At 49.6% G+C, this 20,238-nt stretch overlaps 1 protein-coding gene across 3 annotated transcripts in view; it reads left to right on the top strand.

The window, feature by feature from the left end:
- Nucleotides 1-19,787, top strand: part of LOC120946615 (glyceraldehyde-3-phosphate dehydrogenase-like) — a 44,977-nt gene extending 25,190 nt beyond the window's left edge. The window contains exons 1-11 of one of the 3 annotated variants that reach the window (XM_040361189.1): nucleotides 5,219-5,278; nucleotides 5,607-5,653; nucleotides 10,240-10,339; nucleotides 10,765-10,871; nucleotides 13,951-14,041; nucleotides 14,972-15,087; nucleotides 16,507-16,588; nucleotides 16,681-16,832; nucleotides 19,285-19,363; nucleotides 19,450-19,533; nucleotides 19,614-19,787. In XM_040361189.1, the coding sequence (XP_040217123.1) occupies nucleotides 5,628-5,653; nucleotides 10,240-10,339; nucleotides 10,765-10,871; nucleotides 13,951-14,041; nucleotides 14,972-15,087; nucleotides 16,507-16,588; nucleotides 16,681-16,832; nucleotides 19,285-19,363; nucleotides 19,450-19,533; nucleotides 19,614-19,715 (939 nt within the window). In that variant the 5' untranslated portion in view covers nucleotides 5,219-5,278; nucleotides 5,607-5,627 and the 3' untranslated portion in view covers nucleotides 19,716-19,787. Of the gene's footprint in view, nucleotides 1-5,218; nucleotides 5,279-5,603; nucleotides 5,654-10,239; nucleotides 10,340-10,764; nucleotides 10,872-13,950; nucleotides 14,042-14,971; nucleotides 15,088-16,506; nucleotides 16,589-16,680; nucleotides 16,833-19,284; nucleotides 19,364-19,449; nucleotides 19,534-19,613 lie in introns of those variants that run through there. The other 2 variants (XM_040361190.1, XM_040361191.1) reach the window with 2 other exon arrangements.
- Nucleotides 19,788-20,238: the final 451 nt, after the last annotated feature.

Raw genomic sequence — 20,238 nt, forward strand, 5'->3', positions numbered from 1 at the left:
TCTCTTCATGGTTGGGGGGTGACCTGGTCTTGTCTCTTCATGGTTGGGGGTGACCTGGTCTCGTCTCTTCATGGTTGGGGGTGACCTGGTCTCGTCTCTTCATGGTTGGGGGGTGGCCTGGTCTCGTCTCTTCATGGTTGGGGGTGGCCTTGTCTCTTCATGGTTGGGGGGTGACCTGGTCTCGTCTCTTCATGGTTGGGGGGTGACCTGGTCTCGTCTCTTCATGGTTGGGGGTGACCTGGTCTCTTCATGGTTGGGGGGTGACCTGGTCTCGTCTCTTCATGGTTGGGGGGTGACCTGGTCTCGTCTCTTCATGGTTGGGGGTGACCTGGTCTCGTCTCTTCATGGTTGGGGGTGACCTGGTCTCGTCTCTTCATGGTTGGGGGGTGGCCTGGTCTCGTCTCTTCATGGTTGGGGGTGGCCTTGTCTCTTCATGGTTGGGGGTGACCTGGTCTCGTCTCTTCATGGTTGGGGGGTGACCTGGTCTCGTCTCTTCATGGTTGGGGGTGACCTGGTCTCGTCTCTTCATGGTTGGGGGTGACCTGGTCTTGTCTCTTCGTGGTTGGGGGGTGGCCTGGTCTCGTCTCTTCATGGTTGGGGGTGGCCTTGTCTCTTCATGGTTGGGGGTGGCCTGGTCTCTTCATGGTTGGGGGTGACCTGGTCTCTTCATGGTTGGGGGTGACCTGGTCTCTTCATGGTTGGGGGTGGCCTGGTCTCTTCATGGTTGGGGGTGACCTGGTCTCGTCTCTTCATGGTTGGGGGTGACCTGGTCTCGTCTCTTCATGGTTGGAGGGTGACCTGGTCTCGTCTCTTCATGGTTGGGGGGTGGCCTGGTCTCTTCATGGTTGGGGGTGACCTGGTCTCTTCATGGTTGGGTGGTGACCTGGTCTCTTCATGGTTGGGGGTGACCTGGTCTCTTCATGGTTGGGGGTGACCTGGTCTCGTCTCTTCATGGTTGGGGGTGGTCTGGTCTCTTCATGGTTTGGGGTGACCTGGTCTCGTCTCTTCATGGTTGGGGGGTGACCTGGTCTCGTCTCTTCATGGTTGGGGGGTGGCCTGGTCTCTTCATGGTTGGGGGTGACCTGGTCTCTTCATGGTTGGGTGGTGACCTGGTCTCTTCATGGTTGGGGGGGTGACCTGGTCTCTTCATGGTTGGGGGGTGACCTGGTCTCTTCATGGTTGGGGGGTGGCCTGGTCTCTTCATGGTTGGGGTGTAGGCGGTATTAGGGAGTATTGTGGGGTATTAGAGGGGTGTAGGGGGTATTAGGGAGTATTATGGAGGTATTTGGTGTTGTGGGGAGTACTGGGGTGATATTTGAGGTGGGTGATGGGTATTAGGGGGTACATGTGGTATTAGGGGTGATATTTGAGGGGTGTGAGGAGTATTAGGGGGTACATGTGGTATTGGGGGGGGGGTATTTGAGGGGGAGATGGGTATTATGGGGTACATGTGGTATTGTGGGGGGTATTTGAGGGGTGTGCGGAGTATTAGGGGGTACATGTGGTATTAGGGGTGATATTTGAGGGGTGTGAGGAGTATTAGGGGGTACATGTGGTATTGGGGGGGGTATTTGAGGGGGAGATGGGTATTATTGGGTACATGTGGTATTGTGGGGGGTATTTGAGGGGTGTGCGGAGTATTAGGGGGTACATGTGGTATTAGTGGGGGATTTGAGGGGTGTGAGGAGTATTAGGGGGTACATGTGGTATTGGGGGGTATTTGAGGGGTGTGGGGAGTATTAGGGGTTACATGTGGAATCAGTGGGGTTATTTGAGCGGTGAGGAGTATTAAGGGGTACATTAAGTGGTATTAAGGGGGTATTTGAAGGGTGTAAGGATTATTAGGGGGTACATGTGGTATTAGGGGGGTATTTGAGGGGTGTGAGGAGTATTAGTGGGTACATGTGGTATTAGGGGGGTATTTGAGGGGTGTGAGGAGTATTGGAGAGTACATGTGGTATTAGGGGAGTATTTTAGGGGTGTGAGGAGTATTAGGGGGTACATGTGGTATTGGGGGGTATTTGAGGGGTGTGAGGAGTATTAGGGGGTATATGTGGTATTAGGGTTAATATTTGAGGGGTGTGAGGAGTATTAGGGGGTACATGTGGTATTGGGGGATATTTGAGGGGTGTGAGGAGTATTAGGGGGTACATGTGGTATTGGGGGGTATTTGAGGGGTGTGAGGAGTATTAGGGGGTACATGTGGTATTAGGGGTAATATTTGAGGGGTGTGAGGAGTATTAGGGGGTACATGTGGTATTAGGGGTGATATTTGAGGGGTGTGAGGAGTATTAGAGGGTACATGTGGTATTAGGGGGGATTTGAGGGGTGTAAGGAGTATTAGGGGGTACACGTGGTATTAGGGGGTATTTGAGGGGTGTGAGGAGTATTAGGGAGTACATGTGGTATTGGGGGGGTATTTGAGGGGTGTGAGCAGTATTAGGGGTACATGTGGTATTAGGGGGTGTATTTTTTCCATTATCTGTGCCCTTTCTGATGATCATGTACTGGTCGGAACGAAGGGAATATTTCTTCAGTTTCGGTTGCTGCCCGTTCACATGTTCTTCTGCCTTGGCTCACGTCCCGGCCAGCCGCCTGCCTATCTCCTTGCCTTCCCTGGCGGAGGGATATTCCTCCGCTCCCCACCCAGTAGTAGGCGGGGCCCAGAGAGGAAGACTTGACAGGCTGTGAGGCGACGGGCAGAGAGTCGCTGATTGCCGCCATTACTAGTAAAAGAAAATATGTCCCCGGATTTCATTTTAAAAATCTTGTCACCTTATATTAGGGGGTATTTGAGGGGTGTGAGGAGTATTAGGGGGTACACATGGTACTAGGGGTAATATTTGAGGGGTGTGAGGAGTATTAGGGGGTACACGTGGTATTAGGGGTGATATTTGAGGGGTGTGAGGAGTATTAGGGGTTACATGTGGTATTGGGGTGATATTTGAGGGGTGTGAGGAGTATTAGGGGGTACATGTGGTATTAGGGGTGTGAGGAGTATTAGGGGGTACATGTGGTATTAGGGGTGATATTTGAGGGGTGTGAGGAGTATTAGGGGGTACATGTGGTATTTGGGGATGTATTTGAGGGGTGTGAGGAGTATTAGGGGGTACATGTAGTACTTGGGGGGATATTTGAGGGGTGTGAGGAGTATTAGGGGGTACATGTGGTATTGGGGTGATATTTGAGGGGTGTGAGGAGTATTAGGGGGTACATGTGGTATTAGGGGTGATATTTGAGGGGTGTGAGGAGTATTAGGGGGTACATGTGGTATTAGGGGTGATATTTGAGGGGTGTGAGGAGTATTAGGGGGTACATGTGGTATTAGGGGGATTTGTGGGGTGTAAGGAGTATTAGGGGGTACATGTGGTATTAGGAGTGATATTTGAGGGGTGTGAGGAGTATTAGGGGGTACATGTGGTATTGGGGTGATATTTGAGGGGTGTGAGGAGTATTAGGGGTACATGTGGTATTGGGGGGGGGGGATTTGAGGGGTGTGAGGAGTATTAGGGGGTACATGGGGTATTTGAGGGGTGTGATGAGTATTAGGGGGTACATGTGGTATTAGGAGTGATATTTGAGGGGTGTGAGGAGTATTAGGGAGTACATGTGGTATTAGGGGTGATTTTTGAGGGGTGTGAGGAGTATTAGGGGGTACATGTGGTATTAGGGGTGATATTTGAGGGGTGTGAGGAGTATTAGGGGGTACATGTGGTATTAGGGGTGATATTTGAGGGGTGTGAGGAGTATTAGGGGGTACATGTGGTATTAGGGGTGGTATTTGAGGGGTGTGAGGAGTATTAGGGGGTACATAGGGGATTGGGGTGATATTTGAGAGGTGTAAGGAGTATTAGGGGGTACATGTGGTATTAGGAGTGATATTTGAGGGGTGTGAGGAGTATTAGGGGGTACATGTGGTATTAGGGGTGATATTTGAGGGGTGTGAGGAGTATTAGGGGGTACATGTGGTATTAGGGGGATTTGTGGGGTGTAAGGAGTATTAGGGGGTACATGTGGTATTAGGAGTGATATTTGAGGGGTGTGAGGAGTATTAGGGGGTACATGTGGTATTGGGGTGATATTTGAGGGGTGTGAGGAGTATTAGGGGTACATGTGGTATTGTGGGGGGTATTTGAGGGGGGTGAGGAGTATTAGGGGGTACATGGGGTATTTGAGGGGTGTGATGAGTATTAGGGGGTACATGTGGTATTAGGAGTGATATTTGAGGGGTGTGAGGAGTATTAGGGAGTACATGTGGTATTAGGGGTGATTTTTGAGGGGTGTGAGGAGTATTAGGGGGTACATGTGGTATTAGGGGTGATATTTGAGGGGTGTGAGGAGTATTAGGGGGTACATGTGGTATTAGGGGTGGTATTTGAGGGGTGTGAGGAGTATTAGGGGGTACATGTGGTATTAAGGTGATATTTGAGAGGTGTGAGGAGTATTAGGGGGTACATGTGGTATCGGGGGTATTTGAGGGGTGTGAGGAGTATTAGGGAGTACATGTGGTATTAGGGGTGATATTTGAGGGGTGTGAGGAGTATTGGGGGTACATGTGGTAGTAGGGCTGGTATTTGAGGGGTGTGAGGAGTATTAGGGGGTACATGTGGTATTAGGGGTGATATTTGAGGGGTGTGAGGAGTATTAGGGGGTACATGGGGTATTTGAGGGGTGTGAGGAGTATTAGGGGGTACATGTGGTATTAGTGGTGATATTTGAGGGGTGTGAGGAGTATTGGGGGTACATGTGGTAGTAGGGGGGGGGGGTATTTGAGGGGTGTGAGTATTAGGGGGTACATGTGGTATTAGGGGGTATATGTGGTATTAGGGGGGGTATTTGAGGGGTGTGCGGAGTATTAGGGGGTACATGTGGGATTGGGGGTGTATTTGAGGGGTGTGAGGAGTATTTGGAGGTACATGTGGTACTAGGGGGGTATTTGAGAGGTGATAGGACAGTTGGGGGGGTCACATGATCACACGGTACAGTCTCCTCACACCCCGCCGCAGCACGCGGGGGAGCGGTAATTACGGAATTACGGTAATTAATGATGGCGGACTTTATACAGCTCGGGGGAGGAGGGTGGTGCGCGTTTGCTCGCAGTGATACGGTAGCACGTAGCTCTCTATGGAGATGACGGAGCTGACAAGTGACAGAATGACTCCGCGGCCGGTGATTGGCGGGAGGCTGCTGGTAGGCGGGGAGAGCAGCGGGAGGAGTATATAGGGCGGCTCCGGCGTGACCAGAGCACTCTTCTGCAGCAGGACAGTGTGAGATACAGGTGAGGATGGGGAGGCTTCATTGGGAGGCTTCATTGGGAGGCTTCATTGGGAGGCTTCATTGGGAGGCTTCATTGGGAGGCTTCATTGGGAGGCTTCATTGGGAGGCTTCATTGGGAGGCTTCATTGGGAGGCTTCATTGGGAGGCTTCATTGGGAGGCTTCATTGGGAGGCTTCATTGGGAGGCTTCATTGGGAGGCTTCATTGTTAAGCTGGCTGCACTACCTGTGGCATGTATTGCTCTGTGTGCAGCCAGGTATCCCTGGTGGGGGGTTGTTGTTGTATTTTTTTTTTGTACAATTTCTATTAATTTCTCTCTTTTCTTAGCAGAAACTACAGACTACTGACATCATGACAGTTAAAATTGGAATCAACGGGTGAGTGGTGACCTGTAGAGGTTTATTACCCCCCTCAATGCTGGGGTGCAATATTTATATGTAATGGGGCTGATCCTCTATGTAACATTTAGGATGTGCGTCATTGGTTTGCCATGGTGAGATGTTGGTCCTATGCCAAGACTTCTCCTCCTACCCCATAGGGTGTGTCCTCACCTGTATGAATGGGGTGAGGTGCTATGTCACGGCTGGTCTCTGCCCCCCCCCCTCCCTGTCTCTAATTTGCAAATGGGAAGATGAAAGACTAAGGGGATTCAGTTCCTGGGTCAGCTTCTGAAGGGTTAATGTCTAATGGGAGGGGGTGGTTTGAAAGGGCTGTAGGGTCAATGTCCAATGAAGGTTGAAGGGTTAATGTCCAATGGGGGGGGGATGAAGGAGCTATAGGGTTAATGTATAATGGGGGGGGGGGGTGGGGATGAAGGAGATGAATGGTTAATGTCCAATGGGGGGTTGAAGGGTTAATGTCCAATGGGGGGGGGGGGGGTTGAAGGAGCTGAAGGGTTAATGTCCAATGGGGGGGGGGTTGAAGGAGATGAATGGTTAATGTCCAATGGGGGGGTTGAAGGGTTAATGTCCAATGGGGGGGTTGAAGGGTTAATGTCCAATGGGGGGGGGGGTTGAGGAGATGAAGGGTTAATGCCCAATGGGGGGGGTTGAAGAAGCTGAAGGGTTAATGTCCAATGGGGGGGGGTTGAAGGAGATGAAGGGTTAATGTCCAATGGGGGGGGTTGAAGGGTTAATGTCCAATGGGGGGGTCGGAGGGGCTGAGGTCCATACTTGATGGGGGGGGCTGACTCGAGGAATGATGGGGATGGTTGTCGGGACCTTCTGGTCTCCTGAGAAGCTTTTCTCTACTTTGCATGAAACCCGCACCCCCCCCCCCCCCCGGGAACCCAAAGCCCCAGGTCTGTCCGATTGCCCCTTGGGGTCCACTAGCATTTTTAGGATCTCTGCTCCCCATTCTTCCTCCCCCGATGTCTTGCCGAAGACTCCATGGCTTCCTCTTGCATCAGAGGGTTTCAGTTTTGTGTCACGTTTGCCCAACTGATCCCAGGAGAACGTTCCCCCCCCCCTCCTCTTGCTGTAACCTTGTTATAGATGCTCCATGGTTTCCTCCAACCATAGACCCCCCCCAGGCTTTGAACATGCCCCCCCAGGCTTTGAACATGCCCCCATCATATTTGCTCAGCTCCCCCCACCAGTCCACCTTCTAGAAGATGGCCGCTCCTCATTAACCCCCTTTGAAGCAGCCCTGCCATAGAAACGTCGCTGTGACTCACACCCCCTTCTACATCCTCCGCAGTTTCCTCTTGCAACTCATTCCCCCCCCCTCTGTCGCTCTGCAGGGAGGTGGATGCGCCAGCAGCCCAGCCCCCCCCCCCAGCTTCAAGGGCACCTCAAGGTTGGCGTCTCATCAGGACATCCTTGTCTCTGGAGGGCTTTGTGGTCCTCCTGCTGGTTTGCATCCATTACCTGCACTGTGTAGGGGGTGGGTGTGTCTGCAGTGGGGGAGGGGGGACAAGCTGCGTTCTATTCGCCCCCCCCCCACCTCCTCCTTTCAGTTACTGAATCACTTACACAAGAGGTTGGAGCTGACTCACGTCCGCCTCTCGTGGTCTGTCTGCACGTACGTGCTCGTGGGGGGGTGTCCCTCCTAGACATCGAGGTGCAATGAGGGAAGGGGGATGTCCCTCCTAGACATCGAGGTGCAATGAGGGAAGGGGGTGTCCCTCTAGACATTGAGGTGCATTGAGGAAAGGGGGTGTCCCTCTAGACATTGAGGAAAGGGGGTGTCCTAGACATCGAGGTGCATTGAGGAAAGGGGGTGTCCCTCTAGACATCGAGGTGGAATAAGGGAAGGGGGTGTCCCTCTAGACATCGAGGTGGAATGAGGGGGGGGTCCCTCTAGACATCGAGGTGCAATGAGGGAAGGGGGATGTCCCTCTAGACATTGAGGTGCAATGTGGGGGGGTCCCTCTAGATATTGAGGTGCAAATCTCTGGAAATTTTCCTCTGCGGAGGATACATAGTTACAAAGTTGGTCAGGTTGAAAAAGACACGTCCAACCATAAAAAATAAAATATGGCTACAATTCTATGCCCACAGTTGCTGTGATATTCTAATGTTTCTAATGACCTCCATCAGAGTGGCGCTGTGCCCTCCATCTTTTGCCCTTTCCATCGGGGGAAAGTAGGTCTCCTATTTATAGCCCAACGGCAGCTGCCTGGGGAAAGGGCAGGAGGGGGGAGGGGAGTACAGTTCCTTCTCCTGGTTACTGGGGGGTGTGTAATTTGGCGAGCTTTCGCTTGCGCATAACTTGATACCGGCTCCTAGAGACCAGCTTTGTTTGCCCGTCTCCCCCCTCCCCCTCCCAGCCCTGGTGGCACTTTTCCTGTTTGTTCACATTTTGCACACTCAGCCGGTGAACTTTGCCTTTGCCGGGAGGGGTCCGCTCCATAGGATCATTTTTCCTTTGTACGTCAGGCCTGCGGGGCATTGCGCTGGAGACGCGTCGGGCTGTAATGACAACATGTTGTCTTTGGGTGTCTGGGAAACCTTGTGCAATGGGCCAGGAGGGCGATCCGTCCCGACGGCGTGCTGACCCAGCACTTGGCTTCGCAGGCAAAGGTCACCGGAGTGTAGAAGGGATTAGAGTCTTTCTGAAAATAAAAAATTCCTCCTGGTGACTAGTATCTCACGGAGGTCATCGCCTAACTAGAGGTCATCTACCTAATGACCTAGACCTCGTATGTGGTCCTCACCTCCACCATCGGGGGTCACCTAGATGTCTTGTGCTACAAATTACAGCCCCCCCCCCCCCCCCATCTATGGTGCTATATTCATACAAGGGGGGATCATGTTTCTTGCCCCCCCTACAGATCCCACATAAACCTTCTCTCCCCCCTACAGAGGTCTACTGAAATCTTACAACAATGGCCTCAGGAATGGGTCTCCTCAAATTGCTTTTTATCACGCCCTTGGGGCACTTTCATTCATGGATACTGATGCCAACAATGGGGCACCATTCCTCCACAGTGGATCCCGATGATGGGGGTGCAATTTCACCTTCTGAGCCCAATGATGGGGGTGCAATTTCACCTTCTGAGCCCAATGATGGGGTTGCAATTTCACCTCCTGGTCCCAATGATGGGGTTGCAATTTCACCTCCTGGTCCCAATGATGGGGTTGCAATTTCACCTCCTGATCCCGAGGATGGGGTTGCAATTTCACCTCCTGATCCCGAGGATGGGGTTGCAATTTCACCTCCTGATCCCGAGGATGGGGTTGCAATTTCACCTCCTGGTCCCAATGATGGGGTTGCAATTTCACCTCCTGATCCCGAGGATGGGGTTGCAATTTCACCTCCTGGTCCCGATGATGGGGTTGCAATTTCACCTCCTGATCCCGAGGATGGGGTTGCAATTTCACCTCCTGAGCCCGATGATGGGGTTGCAATTTCACCTCCTGAGCCCAGTGATGGGGGGTACCATTACTTCACAATGGGGCACAATTTTCTAAACAAGGATCCCAAGAATGGGGCACAATTCCTCCCAGTAACCCCCATGTTGGGGGGGGGGGGGGGCGGCACAGTTCTTTACTGACACTAAAGATGCATTACTCTGGCTTATGTATAATTACATCCTGGTGATGCTGCCAGTAACACTTCCTGTGTAAGGGTGACCACTCATACATTGTCGTCTATGGAGGAGCAGATGTGTCGCCTAGGCTGCTCTCCTGACTTGGGCTACAAATGCCACCTTTCTCTCTACAATATATTAGAGTTGCACCATTCTGGCTAAATTATTATATATTTTTTTTATATTGCTGTCTTTTTTTTCTAAAAAAAAAAAAATTAATTTGAAAGACCGCTGGGTGAATACTGTGACATAAATATTGCAGCAATTGCCATTTTACTCCCCGGGGTCTCTGCTAAAATATGTTTTGGGGGTTCCAAGTAATTTTCTAGCAACATTTTTTTTTTTTTTTTTTTTCACTAAAACAAATGTCGAAAGATTTGGACTTTAAATGGTTAAACATCCTGCATGCACACACAAGTTCATCCCTTTGATCTAAGAAGGAAGCGCTGGTTACAATGTTTTCTGTTAAAAACTTTGGCAGACTGCCGGATATTTTTCTTTTGACAGCTGATAAGCATTGGAGATCGTAGGGGGGTAGGGTGATGCAGCCCAAAGCCTTGTTCCTCTCTGCGGCACCAGTGCTCTGTCAAAGCTGTAGTGCCCCCCCCCCCCCAATCGAATAGTGCCTGGGACAAACTACGCATGCACCATACACCATGGCACAAGAGCTGATTTGCCGATTGGCTAGGCTGATGTAACCATGTGCACATCGTAGGAGGCATTTCACAACCACATATTCTCAACACGGCATTGCAAGTGTGAGCGCCCAGCAGTGACATCTTTATAGTTGGGTGTGGCCGGGCAATCTTCTGTGATATATCGGGGAGAGTCGCTGGGGGGGGGGGGTGTCAAGTAGAAGACGGGTCAGGGTTACAGCTTTTGTGCTCTGACACATGCAAGGTTTTCTCATGCCTACTTTTCTCTCCTTAGATTTGGCCGCATCGGGCGCCTGGTATGCCGTGCTGCTATTGCTTCTGGCAAGGTCGAGGTCGTTCACATCAATGACCCCTTCATTGACCCAAAATACATGGTAGGTGAACGTTTTGCTGTCTCTGTGGGGCGAGAATTGATGTCGGACCTGTCTTGTTTGTAGGGTGGGGGTGTCTCGGGTGTCTTATCGGGAACGATCCTGGGATGGTTTGTGCATCATTACACAAACAGCTCGGTACTGCTGCCCATTACAAGACATATTTCCATAGATGAGCACACAGCCGGGGGACAAGGTCCTGGGGTGTTGTAGGCTTTGGCGAAGTGTTGGAAATGGGGCGTCTCTAATATGCTGCAGTAGCTATAAATCCATCACTGATACAACCCCCTCCTCCTCTTCTCTGAGCCCCTTTTATTTGGGGTCCTCCGTTGTTTAGAATTCCATATCTTTAGATTGTGATGTGGCTGGTTTGGCGGTCTTGCTCGGCTACAAGACGATTGACCAAGTTGATGCTTTTCTATTTCTAGGCTTACATGTTCATGTATGACTCCACCCACGGACGCTTCAAGGGAACCGCAACCGCCGAAGGTGGAAAGTTGGTCATCAATGGAAAAGGCATCACCGTCTCTCAGGAGTAAGTTCAGAGGGTTTAAGAAAATTTGCCGCTCTGGCCAATGCCCCAAATTGGGTGCTGTTGGGTTGACATATAAAATGGAATATGTAGTCGGTGCCAATGTCTTACTTTTCTAATCTGTTTAAAAAAAAAAAGTCTAAAATAAAATCGCAGCTTTCCAGTCTTGACGGGGAGGCTGCTTTCCTACCCCCCCCCCCCCCCCCCCCCCCCCATGATCCTTTCAGTAACTCTTCTGTCCTGGGGTGACAACTTGCTTCCTGTATATCATCCAACTGCCAACCACAATACACACGTGTGTGTGTAACAACTTTCATGTTTTACAAAAATTGGGAGGCACATTGTGGGCGGTATTAACCCTTTATCGGCCGCTAGCGGGGCTTAATAACGCACGGCTAGCGGCTGAAGCAAATCCAGTGGTATAGCAACTATTTTTAGCGGCGCTATACCGCACCAGTGTGAAAGGGGCCTGGGGGGGGGTGCCTCAAACTGTTACCGAGATCAGCCGAGCTTTCCTCCAGGCCTTTCCGTGCATTTCCGAACGGCAACGCTCAGCTCCGGCGCCCCCACCCTCAACTTAGGCCAAATGCAGTACTGCGTGCCGCTTTGGCCTGAATCCTGCTTGTTTTGCGTGACGACGCTTGCAAACCGAGCTACGATTAAAGAAAAAAGGCAGTGCCAGTATTGCGAAACTCTGGTTAACTGCGTTACTTGCAATGCGAGGTTCCATTGCATTTGGCTCAACACACCTTCCCTTGCCCTAGGTCATATATATATATATATATATATATATATATATATATATATATATATATATATATATATATATATATATATATATATATATATATATATATATATATATATATATATATATTATTGTTTAGGAACAGAGCACACCCATCTCTGACCCCCCCCCCCCCCCCCCATCTAGATGTAAAATCATTAAGAATGGGGAAAGTCTAAAACTCCGAGCCCTAGAATGTAATTTCCACCAGGGTGGATATAAATCATTTTTAAAATTTCTTTCCTCTATTTAAGATGCATTAATTTAGTTTCATTAGCATGGAATGGAGCTTATGTAGAATCTATTCTGCAATATTTAATTTTTTTTTTTTTAACCACTTGCCCCCCGGACCATATTGCTCCCCTAAGACCAGAGTACTTTTTGCGATTCGGGACTGCGTCGCTTTAACAGACAATTGCGCGGTCGTGCGAAGCGGCTCCCAAACAAAATTGACGTCCTTTTTTTTTTTTTCCCACAAATAGAGCTTTCTTTTGGTGGTATTTGATCACCTCTGCGTTTTTTATTTTTTGCGCTATAAACAAAAATAGAACGACAATTTTGAAAAAAATGAATATTTTTTACTTTTTGCTGTAATAAATATCCCCCAAAAATATATAAACATATTTTTTCCTCAGTTTAGGCCGATACGTATTCTTCTACATATTTTTCGTTAAAAAAAATCGCAATAAGCGTTTATTGATTGGTTTGAGCAAAAGTTATAGCGTTTACAAAATAGGGGGTATTTTTATGGCTTTTTTTTTTTTTTTACTAGTAATGGCGGCGATCAGCGATTTTTATTTTTTTTCGGTATTGCGACATTATGGCGGACACTTCGGACATTTTTGACACATTTTTGGGACCATTGGCATTTTTATAGCGATCAGTGCTATAAAAATGCATTGGATTACTATAAGCTCCTGTTCCCCGCTCTGTACCGAGCAATCGCGCCCGCCGGGCACACGCACGGGAGTCGGGGGCGCGCGTGCGTGCCTCCGGCGCGCGCCCCTAGTGGCGGCTAATAGACAGGACGTCATATTACGTGCTCTCGCCTAGGAGAGCCACCTTGTGGACGTATTTCGGCGGTGCGCGGTCGGCTAGTGGTTAAACTCATCCAATGAATGGAAGCTGAGAGCGGTTCACACTGGGGCGGCACGACTTCAGGGGCAACTCGGCAAGACGTCCTGAAGACTACTTCAGAGGCGACTTGCAAAATGACTTCTGTATAGAAGTCAATGCAAGTCGCCCCCAAAGTCGTACAAGAAGCTTTTTCTAAGTCGGAGCGACTTGCATCGCTCCTATTAGAATGGAATGCGACTTGTCAGGCGACTGAGTCGCCTGACGCGTCGCCCCAGTGTGAACCGGCTCTGAGATGACATTCACTGCATTGATACTTTCCCACAATGTCACAGTAACCATTAAATAAAACAAAGTTCAGGAATATTCCTTCCATTGTATTGCAAATCTACCTACACTACAAACGATACGATTTGTATCGGATCTGATATCGCTGTTTTACTAACCTGTCGGCTTATTCTAAGTGGGGAAGCCTTAATTTCGTTTGCAAATATTAAAGACTCTATAACTACAAGCAAGAATAAGTCCTTGCATTTAAAGGGCACCTGTCATTTCATATCCATCATGGCAACGCCTGTTAGTGGGGCGCCCAATCACTCGCTGCCGCCACCGTCCCTTGCCTTGTGTCGCTGCCGCCACCGTCCCTTGCCTTGTGTCGCTGCCGCCACCGTCCCTTGCCTTGTGTCGCTGCCGCCACCGTCCCTTGCCTTGTGTCGCTGCCGCCACCGTCCCTTGCCTTGTGTCGCTGCCGCCACCGTCCCTTGCCTTGTGTCGCTGCCGCCACCGTCCCTTGCCTTGTGTCGCTGCCGCCACCGTCCCTTGCCTTGTGTCGCTGCCGCCACCGTCCCTTGCCTTGTGTCGCTGCCGCCACCGTCCCTTGCCTTGTGTCGCTGCCGCCACCGTCCCTTGCCTTGTGTCGCTGCCGCCACCGTCCCTTGCCTTGTGTCGCTGCCGCCACCGTCCCTTGCCTTGTGTCGCTGCCGCCACCGTCCCTCGCCTTGTGTCGCTGCCGCATCACCAGACCTCCCATTAAAGTGAATTTTACTGTTGGTGAGCCGACAGCAGGCGAGGAGGCACCTCCTGCGGGACAAATGACAGTTGCTCTTTAAAAATTATGTTTTTTAAATTGAGTTGCTTTAAATCCAATCCACCCTGCTTTCCACTGAGTGATTTGTAAATTGTTTTGCTGTAGTTGCTAATTTATATTTATTTTTTTCTTAGACGGGACCCCACTGCAATCAAATGGGGAGAGTCTGGTGCTGACTACGTGGTGGAATCTACCGGTGTGTTCACTACCATTGACAAGGCTTCTGTAAGTAACCCCGGAGGTGTCAGGCCATTCTACACTGTAAAGCAGGGGTGTCCAGACTTTTTTTCAAAGAGGGCCAGATTTGATGAAGCGAACATGCGTGAGGGCCGACCGTTTTGCCCGACATTCTGTGAACCATTAAAATTCGGTCTAAGTGTTTTCATTCAAGCAACTAATACACGGCCCAACAAGAACTCTCCAGCCTTTGTGGTGAGATGAGCTCAGGCGTGTTCTGTGGATAGATCGTATTTATCAGAGTATAACACGCACCTTCACTTCAAAAAATCTTAAACTGAATCAAAATAAGGGTCGCTGCCCATGAATGCAGCACCGCCCCCCCCCCCCCGCCATGAATGCAGCATCACCATTGCAGCCTGATTGGTTTATCTGCAGCATTAGAGGGGGCGGGGTGAGCACCAACAGACATGCAGGAGAATTTCCTGTGTTTTATCGGCGGCCTCTTTAATCGAAGTCCCGCCTCCTGTGATGGAACAGTTGTGTCCAATGGCAGCACAGGAGGCGGCACTTTCTATTAAACAGGCCACCGTGTGAACAGGAAGTACTCCTTTATGCACGGCGCTCGTCTGCCTCCTAGGCAGCCAGCATGTATTTATTTTGTGGCGTTTGGGGGGGGGGGCGGCCACAAGACATGCATGTCAAAATGACCAGTGTGGACCGTCTAATGCGGGCCGGACTTGGCCATGCCTGCTGTAAAGGGTTGAAAAGAAAGAACTGTGGGCATAACATGGGGCAGTAGGTTATAAACTTGGTGGTCTCTGTAGTCCCTGCGGTCTCAGGGGCAGGACCTTCCTGGCAATGGGAGTCCTAGTGATGCCATACATGGCTGTCATCAGACTTTGAATCATTATTGGCTCATAGCTGACTTGCAGGACTGCATTAAGATCCTTTTTTTTTTTCTTCCCCCTTTATCAGGCTCACTTGAAGGGAGGTGCCAAGCGTGTTATCATCTCCGCTCCTTCCGCTGATGCCCCCATGCATGTTGTTGGTGTCAACCATGAAACCTACGACAAGGCAAACAAAGTTATCAGGTAAGTTCCATATTTTGTGATCACATCCTTTAGACTTTTTGACTTTTCCTGTAAGGGGGTAAAGTGACGATCTCCAAAGCCTTTGACCCCCCCCTTATTCTGGGGGTGGGGCGGCATTGGGGCCAACAAGTTGTACAGAACTTTACAATACAGTAAAACCTTGGTTTGAGAGTAACCTGGTTTGAGAGCATTTTGCAAGACAAGCAAAATGTTAATTTTGCCTTGATATACAAGCGATGTCTTGCTATAAGAGTAGCGTCATGTCACAACTGAGTATAACGAGGAGCCTCTAAGTGTAGCAATAGGGTTACATTTAATGAAGGTACAACATATTTTATACACTTGGAGGTGACTCCTCTTTTATACCCTGTAAAGTCTTGCTATACAAGTGCTTTGGATTACATGTCTGTTTCTGGAACAAATTATGCTCTCAATCCAAGGTCTGGCTGTATAAGGGCCCTGCTCAAAAGAGCTTACAATCTACTTGGCTTAGGTAAGAGGGGGAGAATCTGAGCTGTGTATCTGTGGTGCTTGGCCCATTCTCCCTGGGAGAACATCACTGGTCACCTTAATGGTTGAAGGAGGTGGAAAGCCAATGAAGTGGTAGGTGGTTGGGGTAGACTTTAATTCGCACAGACCCGATTGCTTTGCTCTGAATAGACTGAGATTGGGCTTTCTGACTGCATAAGACCTAAAGGATGTGAAATGATTCCCTTGGACCAGATTCTGGAGGATTTATTGAGTTCCCTTTTTATAGTTCGTTCAACTTCGCATCTAACAAGCCTTTAGGCAAAAACTCATAACTTGTGATACTTTGGTGGCAGATTTCAATGTGCAGTATAGGGGGGGGGGGTCCTCCGGAGGGATGTAGTCCCAAGGGAGGTGGCGAGCCCCCAGGACAAGCAATATGCCTCTTTATTCCCAGTCACATGTTTCTGCCACCATTGTTTTTTGTGGCCTAACTGGGGCAAGGACAGCTTGGGTGACCCTCTTGCTCTCCCTCCTGGTCGTAAGGCCTGGGTGATGAGAAATTTAAAGATCTACCAGCACCAAGACGGTTAAATGTGTGATTTAGCAATCGAATTCCAGATGCTTTGGTGGTCTCGTGCTTTAAAATGAGATTAAATCAAATCTTCACTTATGACTACAAAGGGGTAATGCTTGGCCCGTCCTGCCCTCAATCCTGTGGCAGCCATTGGCCTACAGAAGAAATTGGAGCAAAGCACAAAGCTGTGACTTCCTCTTGACTTGTCCATAGGGATATATTTGGGTCTACAACAGAAAGCTGATTGGGGGGGGGGGGCAAATAAGATTGAACAAGTGTCTCTAGTTGGGGATTTCTTGGGTTGGCAAGAGATGTTCAACAACCAAAGCGTGGGTATTGGTTATGCCGGACTAATGATGTGCTATCTTCTGCAGCAATGCCTCCTGCACCACCAACTGCCTGGCTCCTCTTGCAAAGGTCATCCATGACAAGTTTGGCATTGTGGAGGGTTTGATGGTAAGTCCAGTTCATGAATCGTCATGCCTCTTGTGTTCTCCTCTCTGGGAAGGTAATACTGAACTTGCTGTCTTTTGTCTTTTTCCTTCCAGACCACCGTCCATGCTTACACCGCTACACAGAAGTGCGTAGACGGACCATCTGGCAAACTGTGGCGTGATGGCAGAGGTGCCGGACAGAACATCATCCCAGCATCCACCGGTGCTGCCAAGGCTGTCGGCAAAGTCATCCCTGCTCTGAACGGGTATGTCGGTCACTCTGCAGAGATCTGTCTCTGAAACTAAAGCCTCCAAGTACTCCCCGCTTTTCCCTGCACACAAGGCCACATTTTTTGGGGGGGGTTCTCCTTTTGCAAAGCAGTGTCACGGTCTACAAGTACAATCCTCCTCACAGCATTGACTATCGGATTTCTGTTAGGCGTCCTGTTGCTGTTTGCACACCATACCCAAAGCTGTCTTTGCCATGTCCTGTTTGGTAGTCTGCAGTCTCCACGTCCCTAGCCTGTGCAAAAACACAACTGCAATGGAACGTCCCACACTCCGATTGAGTGCTTCCGTCATAGACCACTTCATATGTCTGGATATCAGATATTCCAGCTGCCCTCAACACACAAGACTTGTTTGTCTGCTCATGAAGTGTTTAATAGAACCAATAATGCAACCTTGTATACAGTTTAGAGGAGGTAACCAGCTCATAAATTAACATGAGCTAATTAACTAATCATTTACCCAGACTAGACGACTCCGAGATATGACCTTTCAAGGTAGACATCCTGTCTCCTCTCACCTGCTATACAATACAGATTATCATAAGTGTAAACACAGGACATCTTCACACAATAGCCGGGTCAATTGGTATCTAACAGTATGTGTCCCTACATGATGGATGAATCACTCTTACAATTAACCAGTTGAGTTCAGAATCAACAACCTGTAAATGGTTCTTATAGATATCCTGGAATATATTGTGGATAATTAAATAATCCCATCTCGGGTAGTCCAAGATCTCATTTCTAAGTCATCCTATGCCCCTAGTGGACATAGGGTGATTTTAGACATAAGAGGGTTCGGGCATGTCCCGGGTGAGTCTGTCACACCAACTATTGGTGACGTGAAATGCTAGTTACCTGGCTCTGAACACAGCATCAAAATGTGAAGGTTCCTGACTAAAGTGTGCATGTCGGGCAGGGCCCCCTGATGAGGCAGTACAGCCAGCCCTCCTCTACTGGGCCCAGGCCTCATCAGTTCAAAAGGAGCCCAAAAACCGGCCAAGCAGGAGGGCTGGTACTGCTGCCTTATTGCTGGTGTGTGGGGGGGGGGGGTTATTTTCACCCTCTTCTGCCTCCAGCTGTGCTGCGGGGGGCACCCCCCTGTGTGCCTCTTTCCCCACAGTGGTGCCAACTTCACTCCTCTCCTGCCGGTAGCTGGGCACACCATTAATTTCAGGATGCTGAGCAGAGGGCTCGCCATCCTGAATGAACGGGGTGAACGATTGGTAACATTCCCTCACTGTGGGGGGCACAGATATAGCCTCTGTGCCACTCTTCGCTTGAATGGGTCTTCAATGGGGGGGGGGTTGGATTTCTTGCATGGCATTTTAGCCAAAATATAATTGGTGGGGGGGTAGCAATCGCCCCCATGCAAGCTATCGGCAACCCTGGTGTCAGGTATTGTAAGCATCAAAGCGGGGTCACTTGGCACAATGGCCTCTATGTCCCTAATGTGCTTCCTTGCCTTGAAGTCTTCGGGGCCAGACCATGACATGTAGGGTTCTCCTCCTAAATCTTGCTGATGCAGAGGGCTGTGACATTGGAATCTGAATGCTGTGGCAGTGACCCCCCCCCCCCTCCTTTCATGACAGAAGATTTTCACCGCTCCAGGTGAGCCCTATAGACAATCATTGACGGTCGGATTACCAAGGTGCTGGCAATGCACATAGCAATAGGAGGAAGGAGATGGACAGCCGCACTCCAAAATAACTTTTCAAAAAAGTTGTCTTTTGTGCGGCTGTCCATCTCCTTCCTCCTATTGCTACCCCTTCATAATGACGCCTTGCAATCACAGTATCATTGGGCTTAAGTGGCATTTAACCCAGAATCCTCATTCCTGGGATGAGGTAGTCTTGTGCTGCATGTACCCCTTAAAGCAGAGTTCCACCATAAAAAGTACAAATACTGCAGCTGCTGACTTTCGGAATACAAACACTTACATGGGCACCTGCCATGTCAGCACCCAATGCCAAGCTGTCTCTCGGGTGGAGGCGCTGCCATCTTCGGTGAGGGAATTGAAGCCTTGCAGCTTCACTTTCTGGTTCCATACTGAGCGTGTGATCCGTGCTGCACGACCCCCACTGATCTCCGCTGTCTTCTGGGACCTGTCTCTCCCAGAAGAGACGGTGGGAGGAGGTGGTGATCTTGGCACAGAAGTGGGTGAAAATGCTTGGGGGGGGGGGGGGGGGTAGAGAATTCTGAAAACCAGAATTTTTTTATTTGGGCTACACCTCTGCTTTACTCCTGTAACTCTAAACTTCTGCTGCTCTTGGTCTTCATGCATCGAAGACTTGATGGCGGCAAAGACCTCGCCCCAGACTTGACTGATATTTGTGTGGCAGAGGCTGTATCTGTAGAGAAATCCGTAATCTTTTTACAGCAAAGTAAACTGATATGAGGCTGACTTGGAACTTTTTAATTTTTTCAGAAAAATCACCGGCATGGCCTTCAGAGTCCCCACCCCCAACGTGTCTGTGGTTGACCTGACCGTCCGCCTGGAGAAGCCTGTAAGTGTGAACTAAAGATCCCAGCAAGACTAATGGAGCCCTGCACCCCCTCCCCCCTTCCTCAACAAATGTCTTTCGTGTTTCAGGCCAAATATGAAGACATCAAAGCTGCAGTGAAGGCCGCATCCGAGGGACCACTGAAGGGAATCCTGGGATACACAGAGGAGGAGGTGAGCTTCTCACTGATCTCATGTAGAATGGAGGAACTCCTACAAACATCTGCGGGTTTCTAACTTTTTTACTTTTGCAGGTCGTCTCCAGTGACTTCAACGGTGACACCCATTCCTCCATCTTTGATGCTGGCGCCGGCATCTCACTAAATGAGCACTTTGTGAAACTGGTTTCCTGGTGAGTTTTCTGTTCATGGACGGACACGACAGCATTGACCTTAGGGTTATACATCTTTCAGGAGAGACTTGGGCAGCACTTCAAGTGTTAAAACACTTCTCAGTACAGCTCCTCCCATGGCGCGGGTACATCCCACTCTCTGCACATGCAGCCCCAGTTTTTTTTTTTCTGCCTAACGTTGGGAGAAGACATGGCTCCTCTGGGCCCATGTGCTCTGGAGTAACATTTCTATTGTGAGGGTTCTTGGCTATTGGTACTCCAACCACCTCCCTCTGTTCAGGATGCCTCAATATCCCTGGAGCACAAACCTATCCAGTACATCTCTCAAATACAGTGTTCGTTTTTTTTTTTACGAGTATAATCCTTTCCAGGAGAACGCTCATAATCCAAAGCGAGTTTCCCCCATAGTCAATGGAAACACCAAATTTGTTCTGCATTGACTTCAATGGCATGTAATGCCACATGTGGCCAGCAGTGGGGGCACGGAGCCTCAAATACTTGGAAAGGCTCAAAGCGGTATTTCTGAG

Source organism: Rana temporaria, chromosome 8 (genome assembly GCF_905171775.1).
Source record: "Rana temporaria chromosome 8, aRanTem1.1, whole genome shotgun sequence".
In the NCBI taxonomy this organism is placed as follows: domain Eukaryota; kingdom Metazoa; phylum Chordata; class Amphibia; order Anura; family Ranidae; genus Rana; species Rana temporaria.